General features: G+C 25.4%; 6 protein-coding genes across 6 annotated transcripts; 3 read left to right on the top strand and 3 right to left on the bottom strand.

Moving 5' to 3' along the window:
- Positions 1–496: 496 nt before the first annotated feature.
- Positions 497–1,214, top strand: MKS88_000750 (SDH5 domain-containing protein; the record flags this gene model as incomplete). Its single annotated transcript, XM_067218797.1, has 2 exons — positions 497–604; positions 939–1,214. 2 exons carry the CDS (start codon positions 497–499, stop codon positions 1,212–1,214), a joined length of 384 nt encoding a protein of 127 aa, XP_067075532.1.
- A 226-nt stretch (positions 1,215–1,440) lies between these two features.
- MKS88_000751 (uncharacterized protein) lies at positions 1,441–2,555 on the bottom strand (the record flags this gene model as incomplete). The annotated part of the gene is made up of 5 exons (XM_067218808.1): positions 1,441–1,500; positions 1,610–1,707; positions 1,823–1,965; positions 2,265–2,356; positions 2,508–2,555. The coding sequence occupies 5 exons, from the start codon at positions 2,553–2,555 to the stop codon at positions 1,441–1,443; spliced, it is 441 nt and encodes a 146-aa protein (XP_067075533.1).
- Positions 2,556–4,551: 1,996 nt separating this feature from the next.
- MKS88_000752 (RING zinc finger protein) lies at positions 4,552–11,335 on the top strand (the record flags this gene model as incomplete). Its single annotated transcript, XM_067218819.1, has 6 exons — positions 4,552–8,419; positions 8,478–9,692; positions 9,981–10,233; positions 10,598–10,945; positions 11,100–11,181; positions 11,312–11,335. The coding sequence occupies 6 exons, from the start codon at positions 4,552–4,554 to the stop codon at positions 11,333–11,335; spliced, it is 5,790 nt and encodes a 1,929-aa protein (XP_067075534.1).
- Positions 11,336–12,587: 1,252 nt separating this feature from the next.
- Positions 12,588–15,138, bottom strand: MKS88_000753 (alpha/beta hydrolase; the record flags this gene model as incomplete). Its single annotated transcript, XM_067218830.1, has 4 exons — positions 12,588–13,176; positions 13,548–13,648; positions 13,874–14,635; positions 15,088–15,138. 4 exons carry the CDS (start codon positions 15,136–15,138, stop codon positions 12,588–12,590), a joined length of 1,503 nt encoding a protein of 500 aa, XP_067075535.1.
- A 2,196-nt stretch (positions 15,139–17,334) lies between these two features.
- Positions 17,335–18,540, top strand: MKS88_000754 (uncharacterized protein; the record flags this gene model as incomplete). The annotated part of the gene is made up of 1 exon (XM_067218841.1): positions 17,335–18,540. The coding sequence occupies one exon, from the start codon at positions 17,335–17,337 to the stop codon at positions 18,538–18,540; it is 1,206 nt and encodes a 401-aa protein (XP_067075536.1).
- Positions 18,541–19,107: 567 nt separating this feature from the next.
- On the bottom strand, positions 19,108–21,764 carry MKS88_000755 (RNA-binding protein; the record flags this gene model as incomplete). Its single annotated transcript, XM_067218852.1, has 8 exons — positions 19,108–19,161; positions 19,346–19,395; positions 19,487–19,547; positions 19,698–19,790; positions 19,962–20,027; positions 20,175–20,219; positions 20,319–20,372; positions 20,610–21,764. The coding sequence occupies 8 exons, from the start codon at positions 21,762–21,764 to the stop codon at positions 19,108–19,110; spliced, it is 1,578 nt and encodes a 525-aa protein (XP_067075537.1).
- Positions 21,765–23,250: the final 1,486 nt, after the last annotated feature.

A 23,250-nucleotide genomic window follows, 5' to 3' on the forward strand; every position in this document is an offset into this window, starting at 1 on the left:
ACCGTTTGGCGTTCAGTTTTTTCGCACTTCCACCTTCAATCGTGTTGCTTATTTAAATTTCTGCCTTTAAAATTTTGGTTTCCTGATTTTTTGTTGCTCCTGGAACATCATGTTTTACCGTAAAATTTAACTTCTCTTACTATTTATTTTGTATTGTTTTATTTAATTTATTTATTTTATTTTATTCAACTTAATTTATAATGATTCAATTTAATTTTCTTTTTTTTTTTTTTTCTTTTGTTTTTGGGATGTGTAACAAAAGTCGAATAAAAAATTTTACCTCCTATTTATACAAAAAATTGAAAATGCTACAATTACATAATAGTAAATTTGCACAAAGCAAAACTATATATGAGTAAATAAATTAACACGTACTTTGTACATTTTACAAATCAATAAAAATAAAACTCATTAAGTACATATAAAGATGGAGTTACCAAAATTAATGAATATTTCTCATTTTTAATTTAAAAAAAATAAAATAAAGCATCATAAGATGAAGCATATTTCGAGTTTTTTACGAAAGTTCATTTGTACTCATAAAAATATGACTGAGGAAGATTTCACAATTTTAAAAAAAAAGTTAAGATATAAATTTAGAAGTGTTAGTTTTGGAAAATTTATAAAAAAAATATAAAAAATGAATATTGCATAGAATGGGAGAATCTGAGAATAGTGATACATAAATTATATGTGTGTATATGAAGTATGAGCGAGTGCATAAGTATACGTGTATGCTTGTACGCAAGTTTGTACTTCTATATGTATTCAACTCATAAAAGCAGAAAAAATTATTGAACTCTAACCGAGAGTATTCATTCTTATGATCACTTTTTAATGAATATTATATTAATGATATATACTTGATTGTTCAAGTGTTTTTACCAAAAAATATGTTTGCTTGGGCATACACATGTGTTTATTTATCTTCTTATTAGGTTGGCATGCTAGAGCTAGATACGTTAATAAACAGTTACATAAACTTGAACATTAATAAAATTGATAAAGATAAAGCAAAATTACTATATAATTTAATTGATATAGATACAAATAATTTAATAAAGTTGTTTTATTTTTATTCAAACAAGGATAATCATAACATGGAGAAGCTATCCCATTTTTTAAAAAATATGAATGAAAAAGAAATAAAAGATACGTTTAAATTATTAATTGATATTCTTAATAATAACGAAAGGCATACTACATCACCATAAAAAAGAAAAAAAGAAAAAAAAAAGGCATATTTAAAGGATAACTGTAGATACAGTCTCTTCTCACTTTTAACATTTTTCGCATAACCTTTCTATTTCTTCAGTAATCCACATAGTTAGAGAAACTGTAAAATTAGTTGTTAGAAATGTTAAAACCTAGATAATTCAGATTAATAACGAAACGACTGCTAATATATATGTACATATGTATATTTTTTTTTCTTTTTTTTTAAAAGTCTTTGTACTTTTCAACTAAGTCAGAATGTTTAATGTTTCCGTCTATATCCACCTAAATTTTGTTTATATATTTAAAAAGAAAAAAAAATGTATTGCATATCTAATGTTTTGATAATTTTTTTTTTTTTTTCGTAAAATTAACAAGGAAAAATAAACATTACAGGTACATCAACTAGGAACTTTTTAAATTCGTTTTCTGTGAACTTATTCCCATTTTCGCATAAGAGAGATTTTAACGCATTTTTATTTATCATTTCATCTATTTAAAAGGAAAAAGGGGAAATAATTAATAAAAAAAAAAAAAAAGAAAAAAAAAGTCATTAAAAAGTTTAATTAAAAACAGGGGAAAAATGTGTATATATATATGTACATACGGGATGGGTTCAAAAACTTAATACAATTTTCAATTTTTTTCTTTCCATAATAGTTGCTTTGAAATTTAAGAATATAGTCATTCAGTTCATCAAAACTGTAGCTCTTTTTATCGTCTTGAAATATTTCATAACATATTTTAAACCTGTCCATAAGAAGAGATACCAAATTGAAAAAAAGGTAGAGTCAGTTTTTGAGAAAAATGATGCACACAAATGTAGTAGGATGAATGCATGTTCCATCCATATATCCACATATATATATGTATATTTTAAGATGAAAACAGGTTTTAAGTATATTTCCATAAGAGGTAAAATAACTTGAAAAGTAGATTTTTAATTGAACCAAAAGCTACAAAATACATATATATGTTAATCTATACATATGTACACATAAGGAAAAAACGTTCTACAGATAAACTAAGGCCATATTTTCTTAATGTACCCTAAAGATTTTAGTATTGTTATTAAATCTTTCTTATCAATATAATCTTGATCTTTTTTCTTTAAATTAAACAAGTCTACAATTCTTGATTTCTGTTTATTAGTAGGAGTACATACAAAAGTATGAACATATATGAAACCGTACATACATATATATATTGTTATATGAAATGAGTTAACGAAAAGTGATATATATATATTATATATATATATATATATATATATATATATATATATAATATACATAAGCTACTATATCACTTTGCAGAGGATTTTCACATATTTTTTCCATTATATTTTTATTTTATTTCTTTTAAATTAAAGAAAAATTGTAATACTTTTTTTTTTTTTTTTTTTTTTTTTTTTAAATAAATAAAAATATTACTTGAATTTCACCCATATTTATATGAATAAAAAAAAAAAAAAATGTTTGTGAAGGAAAATTATTTTTTTAAATGAATAGTCTTCGTGGATAATCGTTTATATGTTCTTCAATGTGCTTTTAAGCCTGCATCAATTATAGATAATTAACTCAATATAGTGTACAATGTATATATATATATATATGTATATGTATATATATATGCACGTATAAATCATTTACATATTTAGGTGTAAAATGTGAACATAGGGTACACGTCAAAAATATCATATTTAATTATATGGTTGATTAAAATTTAATTTTGAAGTTACCTTTTTTTTTTTTTTTTTTAAATGTTCGTTATTTAATTTTCTGTAAAATAATATCAATTTTTTCATTTCACTGTAGTTGAAATTTCTTATGTTCTTTACTAACAATTTTACCTTTTATGAATTTTATGTGCATTTAATTTATAAACATATTGAACTTTGTGTTTTAAAAAAAAAAAAATTTTTTTTTCCTTTTTTTTATGTATCTCTTCATTTGTTGATAATTTAAGGGAAAGGCGAATTAAAAAAAGTTCATTTATATATATATAATGTATATGTGTATATGTATATATACTTACAAATATATGTATACCATTATTTCAAAGAAATTGCTTCTTTGTTTTTTAAGACTTTCTTATACACTTATGATGAGCATATTTTTCCTGTAAATTAATTAGATGAAATTAATGAATGGAAAATTATGTTTTCCTCATTTTATTTGATATATATATTTTTTAATGGTTTCCTTTTTGTACATTTTAATATTTTTTTTTTTTCATGTTTAAAATATTATATTATGTCTTACAAGATTTTTATAAATCAGAGTTGGTTTTTTGTTTTTTTTCTTTTCGTTTATTTTCTGTATTCATTTCTTCTCGTTTCTTTTCTTTTCTTTTCTTTCGTTTTTTTTTCTTTTTTTTTTAAACGTACTTTTAACATTACCATTAAAATGGTATAGTAGTAGACAATAATTTATTTAATTTACAATTATTGTTTTATTAAATTTTTTTTTGTTTCTCGCGTTTTTAGTTTAATAATTGTTTCAATTTTTGCTATTTTACATGAAATATTTCTCCTATATGTATTTTCTGTTATGATGTAAATCAAATGAATAAAGCAATTAATTTTTAAGGACATATATATTAACATTTTTACGCACTAAGAGTAAAAGAGAGAAAATACACTGGACGAAACAGGTAGACAGTTAATAAGTTGTTACTGCAGTTGCTGCTTAGAAACAATTTTAAGGGTATAAAATAAAAAATATATATATGTATATAAAATATGAAAACAGCGCATGCTTGATTGTTTAGGTGGTGCAGGGCGCTTGTGTGTGGGTATATACCATGTACATATGTAAATGCATATATATGCAAATTTATACATACATACATAAATGCATACAAATGTAAAAACATACCTGAATACATACATACCTAAATGCGTACAAATGTAAGTACATACGTGAATACATGCATACATAAATACGTACTTATGCAAATACATGCAAATGTATATGCTTACATATATGTGAGTTTTTTTTTTTTTTTTTTTTTTGTGCTGCAGTAATTTAAAAATGCTTTTATTTTTTCAGTTTTTTTTTCATTTTCCATTTTCTTACCTTTTCAATTCTCCATTATTTTTATTTTTTAAAAGGTAACTTCTTCATTACTAATTTTTTATGTAGTCCTTAATTTTCTCTCAGTTTAGCTTTATTTGAAACGCTGCGTTGCTGATATTTGTATATATACATATACTCTCATATATATATGCATACATACATATGAATTCATCTATATACATATGCATACATATACATTACATGCTTATGTGTGAACGTTTACTTATCGATAAATGCAATAGCGGCGATAGCTAAAATGGGTGAAGAAAACTATTCAGCAGAAAGTAGCAGTCCAAAAAACCTATATTTTGAAGAAGTTGAAAGTGAAATAAGAGAATTTAAAGTAAAGCAAAATGATACTTTTAACTTTTACCTGGACAGTATAGATAAACTCTTAGAAAAAGTTCAAAGGGCAAAAAGGGATGTAGAAGAAAGAATAAAGAAAAAGGAAAATATGAAAAGCGAACGCGAAAGTTTAAGTGATAATAATAGCAGTGGTAATAATAATAAAAGGAATAATAATAATAGTTGTGATAATAATAACAATAGGGATAATAATAATAATAGTGGTAATAATGCAGCAGTTAAAAGCATCATTTCTAGTCATAGAGATGTCAAAAGTAATTACGATGTAAAAGAACTAGTGAAAGATGTGAAAGAATTAAAATTGACAGAAAAAGTAAATGAAGAAAATAAAAAGTTTTACAACATTTTACTGTTATCATATAGAGGAATAATATCTTTAATTAAACAGGAGACACCTGAAATTTTCAAAAATATTTATATAAAAAAGGATGTTATTCTTAGATTAATTCTATTGCATTTTTTGCAAAAGGGGGATTTCTTTATGTATTATGTATTGAATAAGGAAATTGAAAAAAAGAAAGAAAAAAGAATAAAGAAAAATGGTATAAATATGACAAATGAGCCAAATGATAATTCAACATTGAATTCTTATAATGCAAAGGTAAAGGATGGGATTGTTCCCATTTTAGGAAATAAAAATGAGCAAAATGTATTTGATAAAGATAGGGAGACATTTAGTAAGTCTAAATTGTTAGGTAAGCTTACGTTTATTCGTAATATTTGCCCATTATCTTGTGGAGGAAAAAAGGAAAAAATGAAACAGGTACCCCTTTTAAAAGGAATAGAATTATATACTGACAGGAACTGCTCTAAGAATGATGCTTTAGAATGGAATCATTCTGAAAGTGTAAATGATGACAATAGTAAATATTACAGTAATAACATTTTAGGAGACCACCATAATTATAAACATATTAAGGATGAAATATCCTTTTATGATATTAGAAATGATGAAGTAATGGGTAATCCTAGTAAAGACAGGTATTATAATAATGGCAAATATTCTATCCTTCTTAATAACATAAAAATAGATAAAGTTAAAAATTACAAAGGCAAGTTATTTCATGAATTAAAAAAAGAATACATAAGCAAAATAAGCTTTGAGAATAATTCTGAACAAATAGATATCAAACATACATTAATTGAGAAGGAAGTATTTGAGGGTTATAGAAAGCTACATACCATTTTATATAATTTAAAAAATTTTGAAGTAGTTACATGTATTGATTGGTACAATAATTGCAGTGAATCGACTAAGAAGAAATATTCCAAGCTAATATATTTATTACATTGTATTAAATATTTAATATATTCAAAAGAAAATAAAGAAAAAGCTTTAACGTGCTTAAGGGATCTTATGATGAACTATAATGAAAACAGATCGCATATATCAAGATTAAGTACTTTTATATGTATAGGTGTTGATAATTTCTTTTTTAAAGACATGTTTTCAAATGTTCACTCAAAGGTTTTTAATTATTTTAAACGAGCATTTAATGAAGAAGGAATAATTATTAATGTAAAGGGGAAAGACAAATTGAACACAAAGGGAAAAAGAAATGGAGGAAAGAAGGGGATAAGATCGATCAATAAGGATGGGAGTAAAAAAAATGTTCGAAAAATTTTAGCAAGCAATTTTATAGAAAAAGTAAAAAACAGAGGGAAACACAATACCTCAAAAAAGGAGGAAAAAGGTGAAAGTTATGAATATAGCGAGGATGATGATGAGCTTCATGTCGATAGCATAGATAGCAGTGTATATGATAGCGAAGAGGACGAAGAGAGCAGCTCCATCGTGGACTATGTAACAAAGGAAGCCATAGAAAGTAGAGATGGACATACTTCAAGAAAAAAGAAAAAAGGAAAAAAAAAAGAAATGACAAAATTAAATAAGAAAAGGAAAGAAAGGAAGAAGAGTATAAAGGTGAATGAACAAATTTTAGAAAGAAAAATAAAAAAAAACAAGGAAAAGATAATGAAAAGAAATAAACAAAAGGAACAAAATATAAATTCTTCATATAAGATATGTCAAAAAGAATATGCGTTAAATATCAAAATGGGTCGTAATAAGGGACCTTTAATACATAACAATATATATAAGGAAAAGCACGCACATATTGTGACAGGTGGTTTGAATAACAGTCAAGTTGAACTAGAGGTGGAAAATAATTCCCGTCCGTTAAGTGAAAAATATATAGAAAACAATATTTATGAATTATTAAAAGAAGAAAATAGGAAACGAAACCCATTCTACTATGATGCGTCCAATGATTATTACACAAGTAACAAAAATTTGATTCTACCAAAAGTGAAATTGAGTAATAGTAAGAAAAATCAGGACAAGAAAAGAAGTGATGGAAAGGAGGAAAATGAAGTGAAAGAAGAAGAAGAAGAGGAGGAGGAAGAAGTGGAGAAACTGAAAAAAGGTTGGTATAGTTACATTTTTAATTGTGCAAAGGACGTTTTTTCAGAAGTACATTCTCGAAATGATAAGGAGCATGTTATAAACAGTAACTGTAAATTTGATAGTAATGTAGATAGATATTATAATGATATTGATGTGAATGAAAAAAAGGAATCAGAAGGTATATATTTGTATGAGTTAAGTGAAAATGAATTATCTCAAATATATCAAAATGATAACTCGTATAAAACTTATAAAAAGTTAAATAAGGCAACACAGTTTTATGATAATAAGGATACAAAAATTTTAAGTAATTCTATTCAAAATTTAAATTGTGGTTATCATAAAAATTGCATAAATATAAACACGAATAATTTTACTAATTGGTTCTCCTCCTATTATGTTAACCATCATAATGGAAGCAATACATATTGTAGCAGCAATAATTTTTTCAGTAATGTAAATAACGACAGAAACAACAAAACATATAGTAATATTCAATGGTTGAACTCATATAACATGTTGAATGAATCCTGTTTCGTAAGGAGACCAAATATCTTAAAGAGAAAATTTGCAAAATGTAAGTTTTTAAATCGTCTTTGTAAAAATGATAAGATAAATGAAAAAAAAAAAAAAATTGATACTACTCTATTGTCTAACGAAATTGGTTCTAACAAATTATTACCCTATGAAGAGAAGAAAACAAATGAAGAAAGTGAGTATAAAAAGGAAATAGACAGTAGTAGCACAAGTTGTGGTTTAAACAAAGGAAACAAAATCATAAAATTAAAAAGAAAAACAGAAGTTGGAGGAGATCACATTAATAGTAGTAGTATATCAAACAAAATTAAAAAAATTGAAGAAGAATATGCCCAATTTAAGGAAAATACCGAATATGAAAATGCACAGTGGTACAGTAGTTCATATAGTAATACATCCTTAAGCTCTGGTCATACTTTTTATTCTTCTAGTGGAGATGATATCAACTTTTCTAGTTCTTCTAACTCTGATGATAATAAGAAAGAGGATATTAACAAAGTAAAAGAAGAAGTTGATTTAATTAAAGAAGATTTTTTAAAAAAGAATGCTATGATAGCTTTATTAAATACAAACAATATACAAGCGTACAATAGAGCTATATTAGCTGCAAAAAATACTAGGTTAACAAAAACATCTATAGATGTTAGTAGGATTTTGTTAACTCATGCTTTAACCAATAGAGAGATCTATACCTTGCACAATTCATTGTCGAATAATAAAAGTAATGCGGAGTTTCGACGCATCTGTTTGAAGTGGAAGGCGAATAAGGTGAAGAGAAGAAATCGTCTGAGAAAAAGAGAGAAAAATAATGAAAGTAATAATGATGAAAAGAAAATAATAATAATTAAAAAAAAAAAAAAAAAAAAAAAAAGCAAGTGGTGAAATTAATAAAAAAAAGGAAAGAAGGAAAGAAAAGAACAAAGAAAAACACGATAAGAAAAAGAAAAACGAGGAAAGGGCACAGGAAGATAATGAAAAAGATAATAATAGGGATAACAGCAATAGCAATAATAATAATGCAAAAAGAAGCGATGAGGTTAATTCAAAAAAAAATAAAAAAGGCTCCCCGGCGCAAAGTAAAATAAAAATCAAGTGCGTAAATAAAAAAAAGGGCAACCCCCCCGAATCTTCTGTTAAGTCATCATCTACGAGTGCTTTAGGAAATTTTGATGTGAATGATGTTATCACATTAACAAAAGAATGTTTACTGTTGAAAAAGGAAAACGAGAAAAAGAATGAAGATGAAAAGGTAAAAATTGAAAAATGCTCAAAAAGAGAAGAAATAAATGAAGAGTTAGTTGAAAAACGTAAGTGTAACCAAGAGTCCGCGAAAGAAGAGAAAAAAGAGAATCCTGCAGAACGAGTGAAAGAAATAAACGAAGGGATAGGGAAGCAGGAAGTTGATAAGAACAAAAACACGATGGATAGCGGTAATAACGATGGTGGTGTTGCTGGAAATGCTAACAGTATTGAAAAATTAGACATACTGAATAAAAAGGATAATAAAATTTTTCTCTGTGAAGAGATACGTGTAAAGGAAAAAGATATAGAGAGGGTTCCAATTGAAGAGGAAACTAATGAAAGGGATAAAAAGAGTGAAAATAATAAAATGAGCGTAGACGAAAATTATATAAATAAAAGCATAGAAGAAATAAACGAAAAAGGAGAGAGAGAAGGAAGAAATAAAATGGAGAAGGTAAATGAAGAAAATGCTCAAATAGAAAAAAAAAACATAGAAATAGATGAACAAAATGAGTGGGGAAAGAAAACTTGTGTTGAGGATGAAATCAAAGGTGATAAAGATCATTTGCTTGCAACGAACAAAAAAGAAATGGATGGCGGAAATAAAGAAAAAAGAAAAATTAAGGAAAATATTGAGGCAAAAATTAAAAAAGAAAAGAAAGCAGTTTTTTTAGGGACATACAAGAAAAACTTTAAAAAGAGAAGATATTATTCCAATTTTTTACTTGATGAGCAAACAGAAACTAAAATGAAGAGAAATAAAAATGAAGCTAGTGATAACAAGTCAAATAAAAATAAAAAGGAAACTTGTAAATTGCGAAGAAGAACGAAACACGCAATTATAGGTATAAAAAAAAAAAAAAAAAAAAATTTTCCCCTTTTTTTTTTCTAGCTAAAATAATCCTTTTATATTTAATTATTTATTTACTATGTTTTTGTTACGCCTGTTTTGTTTTGTAAAAGGAGTACATTTGAGTTAATTAGGAGATTTTCGGTTGCATTGTTCTACTGCTTCTTTTACATTTAGTTTTATGTTTACATCATGTGCACTGTACATTATGTTTGTTTGAATTCACCTGTTTGTGGAAATCGTAGATAAAATGTCATACGTTTCATTATTGTATATTTTTAAGGGAAAACAGATCATGAGAGAAAAAATTGCGGCAGTAGTAGTAGCGGTGAATTTAAGAAGAAAAAAAAAGGAAATGAAAAGGAAAAAAAGAAGAAGAAAAATAATATGAAAAACGATGAAAAAAATTCAAAACCAAATAAAAGCAAAGGCGCAGGAAAAGAAAATAATAATGGAAATCTTAAAGATAGAAAATTTAAAAAAGGAAAGGAAAAAAAAAATTGTAAAGAGAAAAAAGTATACATCCATTTGGAAAGGTACGGAAATAAAAAAAAAAAAAAAAAAATATATATGAAATAATAATAGAAGAAATAGAAGGAAGTTCTAATAAATACGTAACGTGTGCTCAGCATATTATTATTATGAAATCACTGAAGTACTTTTGTTTTTCAACTTACACATTTTCTTTTTATCCACCATAATAGTATCATGTATTGCGTATACCACATCAAGAGTCTATACTTTCTTTTTTTTGATATTAATTATTTTTATTTTACCTTAATATACTGTACTTTATTTTGTTGCACTACATTTTATTTTACTTCATTTTACTGTGTTTCATTTTATTTGTACTTCATATATTGGATTTTATTTTATTTTTTATTTATTTTCACAACTTAGCCCTTTATCCATCCTGGTATGCGGTGGATTAATAAGCTCGAAAAAATTAATAGAAGCTCAGGCCATTTTGAAGGAAAACAATAAAAGATTACAAGAAGCCAAAAATAGTTCTTCATCGAATAATGCAAATGCAAAAGGAACACATAATTCTATTGATAAATTAGCAAAGGAGCAAAATAATAAGAAGAAAAAAGAAAGCTCTTCTCTGTTTTCGAATTCGTTAGCAGTAGAAGTTGATTTGAGTGGATGTTTCTTTTTCCATTCTTCATTTACTTGTCCTATTAGTAGGGATAAATCTTCAAAGGACAATCCTCCCTACCTACTTACGTGTGGACATGCCATTTGCAAGTAAATAATAAATAAAATAAGCTTATATAATAAGTGTATTTCGCTTTTGAAGAAGTCTTTCCCCCTCTGTTTATGTACTTGTGCACATATATATACATACACACACCCACACACGCATACGTATACCTATTTTTTCCGTTTCACCTACTCTTAGAAGCTGTGTTGATAAAATTCACGCGCAAAGATCCAGACAATTCAAGTGTCCAATGTGTCCGCAGTATTTACATTTGTTGGAGGTAAAATCCATTGTGCTCAGCGTTGTACTCATTATTTCTTATTGTTTCTATGAGAATGTACATATAAACAAATACTCTACATATGTGCGCACATATATATATACATGCTTTTACGTTTTCCCCTTTTTAGATAATTCCCTTATATTTTAATTAAAATTTGGCGATCACTCCTTTTACATTATTCGACAATAAAATAGCGTCATAATATATGTAGTCTACCGTTCTCTGTTTTGTGATTTATCTAAAGTAGTTAAAGTTATGTTAAAAGAAAAATCACATATTGTGTATTTTCTTCACATTAGAACAAGATTGGTAGCTCAAATTGTTAGAGACATAAAAGGACAAAAAGAATTCATTTTTTTATTTTTCATTTTTTTTTTGTTCCTTATTTATATTAATTTATATTAGTTTATTTTAATATATTGTAATATATTTAAATATATTATAATTTATTACAATTTTTTTTTTTTTTCCTTTTTTTGTTTACCAATAAAAACAAAATTAAAAATGTAAATAGTTCATACGTAAATAATTATAATTAAAAAAATAATATAAAATGTGTGTACCATATTTACAAGCTCATAAACATAAGTATTCTTATATGAGAGGTTAAATTGAACGTATAAAAAGTTTATTCGTATATTCGTTTATTAGTATATTCTTTTATTCGTATATTCATATATTCGTATATACTTATATATGCTTATAAAGATATAAATGTAGACGATGGTGTCACTTCCTATCATTAAAAATAGTTATTTATTTCATAAAATGTTTTGCCTTTTCTGCTTGCTGATTATGCTACTTTTGTGGTTTTAAAATTTTTTTTTATTATAAATCAGTGTGCCTCACCATCCATTTGTTCTTCTACTTTTTGTCATTTCTCAAATTGCTATTTTGTCTTTTCTATATTTGGTCTTCTCATTTTCCACCCTTGTATTCTTTCAATTTTTGTTTTTGTGACCTTTTTCTCTGAGTCTGTTATTTACATTTCACTTCATCACTCTGTACTATTCTATAATATGTGTCATCTTTATTTTGTTTGCATTTAGATATATTATCCTCTTTTTTTTTTTTTCTTCATTTTTTTAACTTTCTGCATTGTGAATATCGCTATAGTGTTCTTTCTTATTATTTGTATTTTGGCATTCTCTTTTTTATATTCCTTCTTTTTTTTCCCTGGTATAGTAGTCTATACTCCTCATTTCATAATCGGACATTAATTTTTTGCTTTGGTTATCACTCTTCCCTTTGGAAGTGTATATGCACTATAGTTATCCTTTTTATATTTTTAATCTAAATAACCTTTTGACGACGTTTTAATTTTAGAAATATCTCTCTTTTTTTTTCCATTACATATTCTGTACTCTCATCATTTGTTGAGGATATTCATTTTTGACCGAATTTTAAAAATTTTTTTTTTCTTTTTGAGTGTCACTTTTTGAATCGCTTTGTTCAGAGGAACATATTTGTTGATTATGTCCTGTTTTAATTTTTCCTTTTTGTGATATATTTAATAAATTATGATCAATATATTTCTTTTGTTTTATTTTTCCTTCTCTGCTAACATCTGTGTCTACTTCTTTATCCATACAAGGTATACCTTTATTTTTGTGATATTTATCTTTATTTGTAGGACTCCCATACTTATTTATTTTACCTATTGTGTCACTACTTTTTTCTTTCTGATTAGCATCCAGTTTCTTTGAATATTCCTCAGCCAATCTTTGAACTCTATTCATACTTTTATTCATTTTGTCACTTTTGTCACTTTTGTCACTTTTGTCACTTTTGTCACTTTTGTCACTTTTATCACTTTTATCACTTTTATCACTTTTATCACTTTTATTATTATTTATTGTATTGATTACTCCTTTCTTTTTTTCTTTTCTTATTTGTTGAAGGTACAATGTATTATCTGCTTTTTTCAAATTTCCATCCTTTTTCTTTTCATGTTCATCTGCTCTGATATAATTTATTCGGTATGTAGTTAGCCTATCACGAAAAGTATAAAAAGGGGGAGTTAACATGTATATATTCATATGTAAATATATATATATATGTACAGTATCAGCGTAGTGAACGCACATTCATTCATTATGTACATGTAAGACATGATGAAACGGTAAATATATTTCCCCCTTTTTTCTTATCCTTCCACAGAGAGAGGACGCTCTAAGAATTCGCATAACAAAAAAGGAGAGGGGGAGATAACACTCGTAAATTTGTGAATTACGATAATTATTATTATGATAAATGTAACTATCATAACTGTTACTATAACTATTACTACCATAAATGTACTATCATAACTGTTATTATCATTATTGTCACTATCATTATTTTTTTTGTCATGTTTTCATTACTCTTTTTTAAAAAAGGACTTTGGAACAATAATGTCGACACTACTTTCATACCGCGATTTGCTCGAGGTGTCCAGAAATGTCTTGATGGGTACACCAAGGTCCTGCAGAATAATAAAAAAAAATATTTTTAAGGAAATTATTCAAAAAATGGATATTTAAAAAAAAAAAAAAAAAAAAAAAATCATAATAGCGCAGTAGTGCCCATGAACCATGCAAACATATGGACATGGGAATAAATACAAATTTAGAGCTCAAATAGTAAGACAGAAGATATTAAAAAAAAAAAATAATAATAATGTAACAAAACTTCTTTCATTAAAACTTACGTCAATGACATAGTAATAATTATGGTAGGAATCACTAGGATAAGAAGCTGTTTTGAACTTATTATTCAAATTTTTCATGAGATATTCAGAATGAGATACACTTATTACTTCATCTTCTTTTCCATGTATAAGTAAGAACGGAGTATCAGAATCATCGTTGTTACTAAGAATTGACAGATTTTTAAAATTATCATATATATTTTCAATAATATAAGAAGAATAAGAAAAATATTCCTCAACTAATTTTTCAATAGATATATATGGCGAATGTAATATAATTCCTCCTACAAAATTTCCAAGCAATTTTAAATTATATGCTAATTTAGTAGCAACACCTGTACCTATTGATCTACCAAACAGTATAATATTTTCACTTTTTAAATTTAAAGATCTTAAAAAATAATATGCAGCCAATGCTCGTCGGTTAATATTGTACTGATTAGTAGAACCTTCCAAGTAACATAAACCAAATCCGACATATTCTATTGCTAAAATATTTGCATGTAGATGTTTATATAAGTTTTGTAACTCATCATATATTTGTCCTAAATCACAAGAATTGCTATGAAAATACATGATAGTATGTTTAGTTTTTAATTTTTTCGAGTTGTATAAAAACAGAGCGGGAAATTTTTTTTTATTTAATTCTTTTGTATTCTCTTCTTTATTAAATATTTCAAATGTTTTATCATCCCAAAATCTGTTTATATCAATATTCATTAACTCGGGAATAAATATTAGGTTTTTCAAGTCATCATCATACTGAGGTTTAAGAAAAAAAAAAAAAAAAAAAGAAATATTACATATTATTATTACTTCGTTTTATCGTTGTGTATTGTTATTGCATATTACTGATGCTTATTGCTAATGTATATGCCCTTTTACAGTTATTCACACCGATGCAAGTACACATCATAGATATACGTCAAATGAACACATCATGAACACATATATTTGTTACATTTTGCTTATATTCACCCTTTTTCCTTTTCATTTCATAATAAAAATAAATAAATAAATGATGAAAAAGAAACATTTAAATAAATTAAGGAATTTTCAAATTCGCTTTATTTGTATATAACTCTTAGCTATGCATCTTATATGTATTTTTGCATACGCATCATACACTATATTTTATTCAAAATGAACATGAAATATATTATGCTGATACGGGGTGATATTTCTTTTCTTTTTTTTTTTTTTGTTTAACGGACACTTGGTTCGGTAGGACGAAATAGTGCTGAATTCGATAGGGAATTGCCCATTATTTATATATAAATTTTTTTTTGTTGTTTATGTGAATTTACGTAAAAGAAAATACATGTATATATACATACATACATACATACGTACATACGTACAATTGTATATGCGCACAATTAAATGTAAGTACAAAAAATGTTAAGAACAAAAGACATGGTTGCAGAATTAGTAAAAGCGGTTGCTATTTTAAAACACTCATATATATATATATATATATATATTTTTTTTTCATAACGAATTTTATTTTGTCAACCCTTTATGGTTGTTTTGTTTTGAACTTTGCATCTCACAAATAATATTTATATATATATATGTATATAATACTTGTCTGTTTTTTTTATATAATGCAAGTAGGTTGATAAATTGTAATTTAGTGAAGCATATATTTTTACTTCACAATACAAAATGCGTCTTTGGAAATTATGTAAAAAGGATTTTTTTCTTTTTCTTTTATATTAATTTCCCTTTGTTTTATACTTATTTTTTGTTTGTTTGTTTGTTTCTTTTTTTTTTTTTTTTTTTTTTTTTTTTTTTTTTTTTTTTTTTTTTTTTTTTTTTTTTTTTTTTTTTTTTTGTGTGCATATAACTGTTATTCCTTGCATTAATCATGGAAAAACAAAAAAAATTAACGTATTTCCTTTTCTATTAATATTTATGAAGTTTTTAAAAAAATTTTTTTTAAAGAATACAACAATTTGGTTTTCATTTTTCAGATATTATCGAACATTACTATTTTCAGAATTATTAAATCGTGTATTTCAAACACGTTTCCACACCTTTATTTTTATTCACAATTTTGAATCAATAGACAATTAGAAGAAAGATGGAAAAATCTTGGAATTTTATGGTGATAATAATGCAAAAATTTATATATGTACATTATATACATATGTATAAATGAATTAATTATACCCTTTTTATATGTTGATTAATATGGGTGTCACGAATATGTAACGCATTGAGTAGTGTTACATAATAAAAATAATAGTATGTTAAAGAAAAGAATTAAAATTTAAAACTTGAACTGAAATGCATATATATATATATGTGCATACAGGACTAGGGGAACATAAAATGGCAAAAAGATATTCAAATTTTCAGTCATACTGTTCCATATATTACTCTTAAAAATTCGTATTATAATCATCCTTTTAACTATAAAAAAAAATTTTATAATAAAAAAAAAAAGACTTGAACAGCACATTATATGCGTAAATTCTGTTCGTTTAAAAAATTAATTTTTTAAATGTTCACTGTTTTTAGATATTATCATGCCTTATATTAACTATGCGTTTATTCCAATTGCGGGAACAAAAAAATACGTAAAAAAGGATAATTTTTTTTTATTTGTAGAAAAAGTTTTAGTATTCTACATGCAGGGGTTATTATATAAAAATTTTAAGTTAAAAATTATTGGATAAAGGTGCGTAAATGTAACTTACAACTAATTTTATTAGCGCGAAAAAATTAATAAATAAATAAATAAAGCAAAAAAAATTGTGAAATATTTTGTAGAAAATATTGAACGAAAAATGCATTTAGATAATCATAATCAGCAACACGTTAAATATTGAAGGGAATACTGACGCTTCAGATAAGATCATATTCCTTTTAAAATGGTGATGTATGTGCAAATGAACAATAGTATCGGGGTTAAACTTAATAAAATTTTTAAAAAAAAAATACCTTATAATAAATATATGCTAAAAGTTATGTGCTTATGTGTATGCACATTTTTTTTTTTTTGAAATACAGTTGACCACTTTTTCTATGAGAAAAAATGCTTTTAAAAAATGATAAAAAAAAAATTATTAAAAATCAATTAACTTCCGATTAAAAGGAAATTAAGAGATGATTAAATGGTAATTAAGAAACAATTAAATATCAGGTAAGAGACGTAAATTGGCAATTATAAGTTGTAAAATGGTGATTAAGAGACAGTTAAATGGCTTTTAAGAGAGCATGAAAATTTTTCAAATATGCTAAAAGATAAACTGAAAGGTCATTACGTTCTTTAAATGTTTAAAGCTCGCTAAAGTTTTAAGTTCCTTAAAGGTTATTAAAAAGGAGCATTTAAAAATATACCCTAAAATATAGCGACAATTATTTAGCTTCAAAATATAACCTTATTAAAAGAACAAATATGCTTAATCAAAATACTATGTCTCTTTTTTTAAAATGTATTTTTAAAAAGTACGATGCGGTTAATTCCATTTGTTCTTTTTTCATTAGTTCAAGCAGTACTATGGTATTGTAAAAAAATAAACTGTTTTCATGTAATAACAAAGCAGTCAAGTAGTTTTTTTCGAAAATATAATATTCCTTGTAATCCTATAAATAGTAAGAACTTAGTTAAGCGTAGGAGATGTGAAAATGATAAGAAAAAATTAGAACATAATAAATTGTATTTTTCACATTATGACGAAACAGAGAGAGGTGAGAAAGGTACTTCTAACATTAACTTAAAGGATCAGGAGAAAAATGTCGTAAATGATATACAGGGTGTATGGAAATTTTACCTTCCTGTATTTATAATGGATAAGGAATTTGAAATGGAAAAGGGAAATGAACATAGTGAAAGCCAGGAAGTGGATAATAAAGAAGAAACAGACAATTCGGAAGATTTGGATGATTTCAAAATGACTAGCAAAAAGGATCGAAAAGCAAAAGATGAAGCAAATGGAGGAGTACGTGAAGAAATCTCAGACAGTGATAACCTTGGCATTCTAAGAGGAGAACGAATGCACCCTTTACCTATGTTTGTGTATAACTATGAAGAAATAGTATCAGCCTCTAATACCACTTATGCTTATTGGTCTAATGAACCCCTTGAAAAAAATATTTATCAGTGTACGATTAAAATTATCAACAAAATGAATAATAAATATATGATTATATTACAAGGATATTTATTTATATCAAATATAAATGCAATTAATGATAAGAATATTCGCTTAATGCCATGTCAAATATTTGGCAACTTATTTTTATCTAATAATGATAGTGTAGAAAAGAAGTCGCTAATTCCACCTAATATGAAACTATATGATAAAAAAGGAAATGAAGTAAAGGATATTTTATCAATTTTAGAAAAAAAATTACCAGAGTTTAGAAAAGATAAAAAAAAAATTGATTCATTTTTGGGCTTAAGGAAATGGAAGTTTCTTGGAGTTTCGACTGCCTATAAAATAGTAGGAGAAGGAAAAAATATATTTAATATAAATCATTTTTTAACTGGAAAGGATGAAAATATTTTTTATAATGTCATGGACTTTGATACAGTTAACACCAATTATAATAAAAAGGGGTTTATACATTTGAAAGAAATATTTAATTCTTATTTTGAAAAGCCTTCCAGTTATGTTCTTTCCTCCATCATGGAAAATGTAAGTTGTCATTTTTAATACATCGAAAGAATTACATAAAAAAAAATGGACGCTGTGTGGGGATGAATTGCAATAGTTGTACGTTTGCATTAAATGTACATTAAATGTATGGATGTGCATATGTGTACTTGTATATATATATATATATATGAATATATTATATGCCTATATATGCACCTGCACATTGAACATGCTGTATATAACCCTCTGAACTTGCATTTTCCCAGTGCATTTTATGCTTATTAAATACGTTAATAAGTAATTACTAAATTGGTATCTTCCTAAGCTGCTTTTCTCTATTCATAAATTTGGACATTTTATAGTAAAAACTAATCCACGGCATGCACATACATGTGCATATGTCCATCTCTCTCCCTTTCTCTCTCTCTCTCTATATATATATACATATATATATATATATATATATACATATAGGTATATGTGTTTATACGCACTTATTTTTATCATTTTGCAGCTACAAGAAAAATCCGTTAACGGTCCCTTTTAACAAAATCACATAAAGTAAAAGACGAAGAAGAAGGAAAAAAAAAGAAAGGAAACGAATGAAAAGGAAGGGGAAATTCTTTATTCCACTTTTATTTCGTGTTCTTCATCTTCACTTTGATTATCAATCCATTCCTACGCAAAAATAAATTTTAGAATTATGAAATATATCATTCAAGTTTTAAAAATATTCATAAATGTGTGTGATTTTTTTTTTTTTTTTTGTTGATGCTGTGTATATATACAAGTACATACATATGTATGTATATATTTATCAGTTTAATTATTTTTTGTTTTCTTCAGTTTTTCCCATTTTTACATGAAAAGATTGCAAATTGTTCTTTATCAGACAGGGTGGATTATTATGATCTACGAAAAAAAAATAAACGAACAGAATTTATATTTTACAACAGGAAAAATACATGTGTACATCTATACATATTTTGAATGTTGTAATTACCCATGTTCTTTTCTTGAGTATTTATTTCGGACAGATTTTCTGTATGTACTTTCGGACAATTCTACAGGGGGGAAAACAAAAAAAAAAAAAAAAAAAAAAAAAAAAAAAAAAAAAAAAAAGAAAAAAAGAAAGAAAAAAAGAAAAAGGATTATAATAATAAAAAATATTATATCATTTAATAAAAATTTTAAGGGATTTTTATTTTTGAAACCTTTGAAGAAAGACATTGTGCCTTTAAATCTTGTTTTCCATCATAAAAATACACTTCCAGTTTTTTGTCATTAAGCTCGATATCTTTAAAGCACTATATATAAAATAAAAAAAATAATAATAATAATAAAAAGGTGTGATCATTATTGCTACTATTGCAATATCATATGCATGTACATATACATATAATTGAGTGCTTATTCTTTTTCTTCGCCATTTTTAAGCATATGTGTATTTTTTATCTTATTTTAATGCGCCATTTTACAGATACAATCATCTCCGCCTCCTCCACTTCTTTGAACTTGACACATACAATTCCGTTGGGATGTTTCTTAAAACAGGATAAAATGGGTGAACATATATACATATATATATATATATATATATACGTACATACATATATGCATACGCGTATGTGTTATTAGAATATGTATATGGTTCCATTTTCTTTGATTTAATCAATTTTCTTGTAGTGTACTGGTATCGGGTAAACTTTGTATACAGGAACATACTTTTTTACTTCCTGAGTTTATGTTCAAAAATATAAAAACGTAAAAATGTGAAAACAATTATTACAGTTACTATTGTTGGACATATATTTATGAGATGTTTAATAAAATACCATTTCGATCAAATTTTTTATAAAATCATAAAACGGGTCTCCTTCATCATATTTCTATTTTTATCAAAAAAAAAAAAAAAAATAATAAGGTCAGTTCATAAATAATTATAATGTATGTCTTTCATACACGCAATGATTTTTCTAATTTTGGGAAAACATGTGTACATTAAGAAATAAATGTTTCCCAGATTTTTCTATGTTTTTGTCCACCTATTTTGTACATATAAACATATATGGGTGAAAAATATACAGAAACATGCACATGTTCCTAACAAGTTATTTGTGCCTTACCACTGCGTCCTCATACGAAAATACATTCCTAAAAATTACAATTTTCTTCTTTGTCCCCATGTAAACCTCTCCCCATTTTTGTAATCTAAGTTGTTCATATTTTGCGGCTTTAATTTTTTTTTTTTTAATTAAAATTTCTTCTTTTGATACCTTTACAGGTTCTTTTTTTTTACTAAATTGTGCTTTTTCAACATGAATCAAACAATCTTGCCTAAAATAAAAATTATCAAAATATTTGATTGCTATATCTACACTTTGTGTATACACATAGGTAACTAAAGCGTCTCCCTTTACGTTATTATTTTCGTCATAGTATATTTTTATTTTGGGTTCTGTGCTTTCTGCATCAATTTTTATAATTCCTGCTTTTTTAAACACATTATTTATCTCTTCTTTAGTTACATCTTTTGGTAAACCTGTTATGTAAATGGAGTTATTTTTAACTTTTTTATCGCACAATCCTTCCTCAATTTTTTTTTTTTTTCTTTCTAAATATTTTTTTTTTTTCTCTCTTTTTCTAAGTTTTTCCAGATCTATCTCGTTTGCTTCAATTTGTTCATGAAGTTTATCGTTACCATTGTCGTTAATGGATTTATTTTCGCCGCCTTTACCCTTATTGTAGTCTAATGTATGATCATTCGAGTCTATATGACAAGTGCTATTTAGAGAATGCTCCCATGAGACATGTTTATTACTAATATCTTTTGTTCTAACGTTTGAGTAATTATCAGTTACATCTTTATGGAGTAAATGTTTTTTTAATATTTCATCGTTATAAACAAATTTCCAGTTATTTTCCCCCTTTTTAAATATAGTTGTCATAATATTAATTCTTTTTTCATTCCATAATTTAATAACTTGTTCTAAGTTATATGGTCCATAAGAATTATTACTCACATAAATCATCCATTCATCCTTTTCTTCATTTTTATTTTCTGTATTTAATTTTCTCGTATTTTCTGTTATGTAATTACCATCTACCATATTCATCTGTTCCAAGTGATATTGCCCAATCACTTTTATGTCACTTGTTAAATTTTCTTTTATATCTTCACATGCCTTCTTTCCAATATTTGTTATATCGTTCTTATGATTTTTTTTTGTTTTAAAATGTAAGGGCATCATGTGGTTCACTTCTTCTTCCTCTTCCTCCATATTTTTTTTTTTGTATTCTTTAGAAATTCATTTTTTAATTCAAAATTTTTATTTTTCTCAGAAAAAATGTACGCTTTATTTGAAAATTTAGTGTTAAAATTTTTTTTTTTTTTTTCTTCATCAATTACGAAACGTTTAAGCAGTATTTTTTTTATTGTTATATGTGAACTCGTTAATTTTTTTTTTTTTTTTTTTTTTTTTTTTTGTTACAAATTATAATATATCATTGAATTCTTTCTTTTTTTTCATTATAATAAGGATCAAGAAATTTATGTTGATTACACAGTAACATAAAAACAAACGTAACAATGGCATATTTTATTGCAGAATGACTGTTCAAAATTAGTAAAAAGTTCAAATAAACAGTGAAAATTATTTTACATATTTTAATTAAGATTACTTACGAATTGTTTTAAAGCATACAAAATTAAAAGTAAAGTACTTATATAATAACTTAAAGTTTTGGACGAAGTATTTTACATAATATAAGTTAAAACGATTAGGCATTATAGAACTGATATAAAAAGAAAGTAACAACTTGAATGAATTAATTAAATATATATATATGTAAATGCGTATGTACATGTGTAAGTATATATTTATATATATATATATGCTTATATACATCTGTATGTATAAAAGTATGTGCGTATGTACATATGTACTTGTGTATATGAATCCATTTTTCTTTTTTAATGAATATGAAAAAATGTGATAATCACAAACATGCATCGTTACATTTGTAAATATTATATATATATATATATATATAAGAAATAAAAATGGAAAATATTTTTTTTTTATTTTTGATGTTACACCAATTTATGTGGTTGTGAAAGAAGAGAAGATTAAAAGATAAAAATTTCCTTTTTTCTTATGTGAAGTTAATATATATGAGTGTAGAAATAGTTAAATGTTATTTATGTGCAAGTTTATGCAAGAAGAAAACTGATAATTTATATAAAAAATGGCTAATTTAAAACCCTAACGAGTTGAACATATATATCCATGTGGATATAGCAAATAAGACATATACATATATACATTACTATATATTATGATAGCAACACAATATACTGCTAGAATGAGAATGTATAAACACCGTTAACACTGATTTGTATTGACATGTTCTAATTTTTTAAGCAAACGGAATAATGTTGTATAACATTGGATAAATGTATAAACATATGTAAAAATATGACTTAACACATGTAGGTATTTTATGACTTATTTTCTTGTACAGTGGTTTATACGATATCATGGGGCGATTTTATCCAGGCAACAAGAGATATCATTTCGAAGTCTCCAGAAAAAGTAATACACACAACTAAAAAAAAAAAATAAAATAAATTAAGAGAGAGAGGGACACATACAGTGATAGAGATAAAGAATGATAGTCTAAATGTGAACACTCCTAGAAAATAAGCCATTTATGCATACATTTTAATTAAGAAAAAAATAAAATAAAATAAATAAATAAATAAAT

The sequence above is a fragment of the Plasmodium brasilianum genome, chromosome 2, assembly GCF_023973825.1.
Source record: "Plasmodium brasilianum strain Bolivian I chromosome 2, whole genome shotgun sequence".
In the NCBI taxonomy this organism is placed as follows: Eukaryota; Apicomplexa; class Aconoidasida; order Haemosporida; family Plasmodiidae; genus Plasmodium; species Plasmodium brasilianum.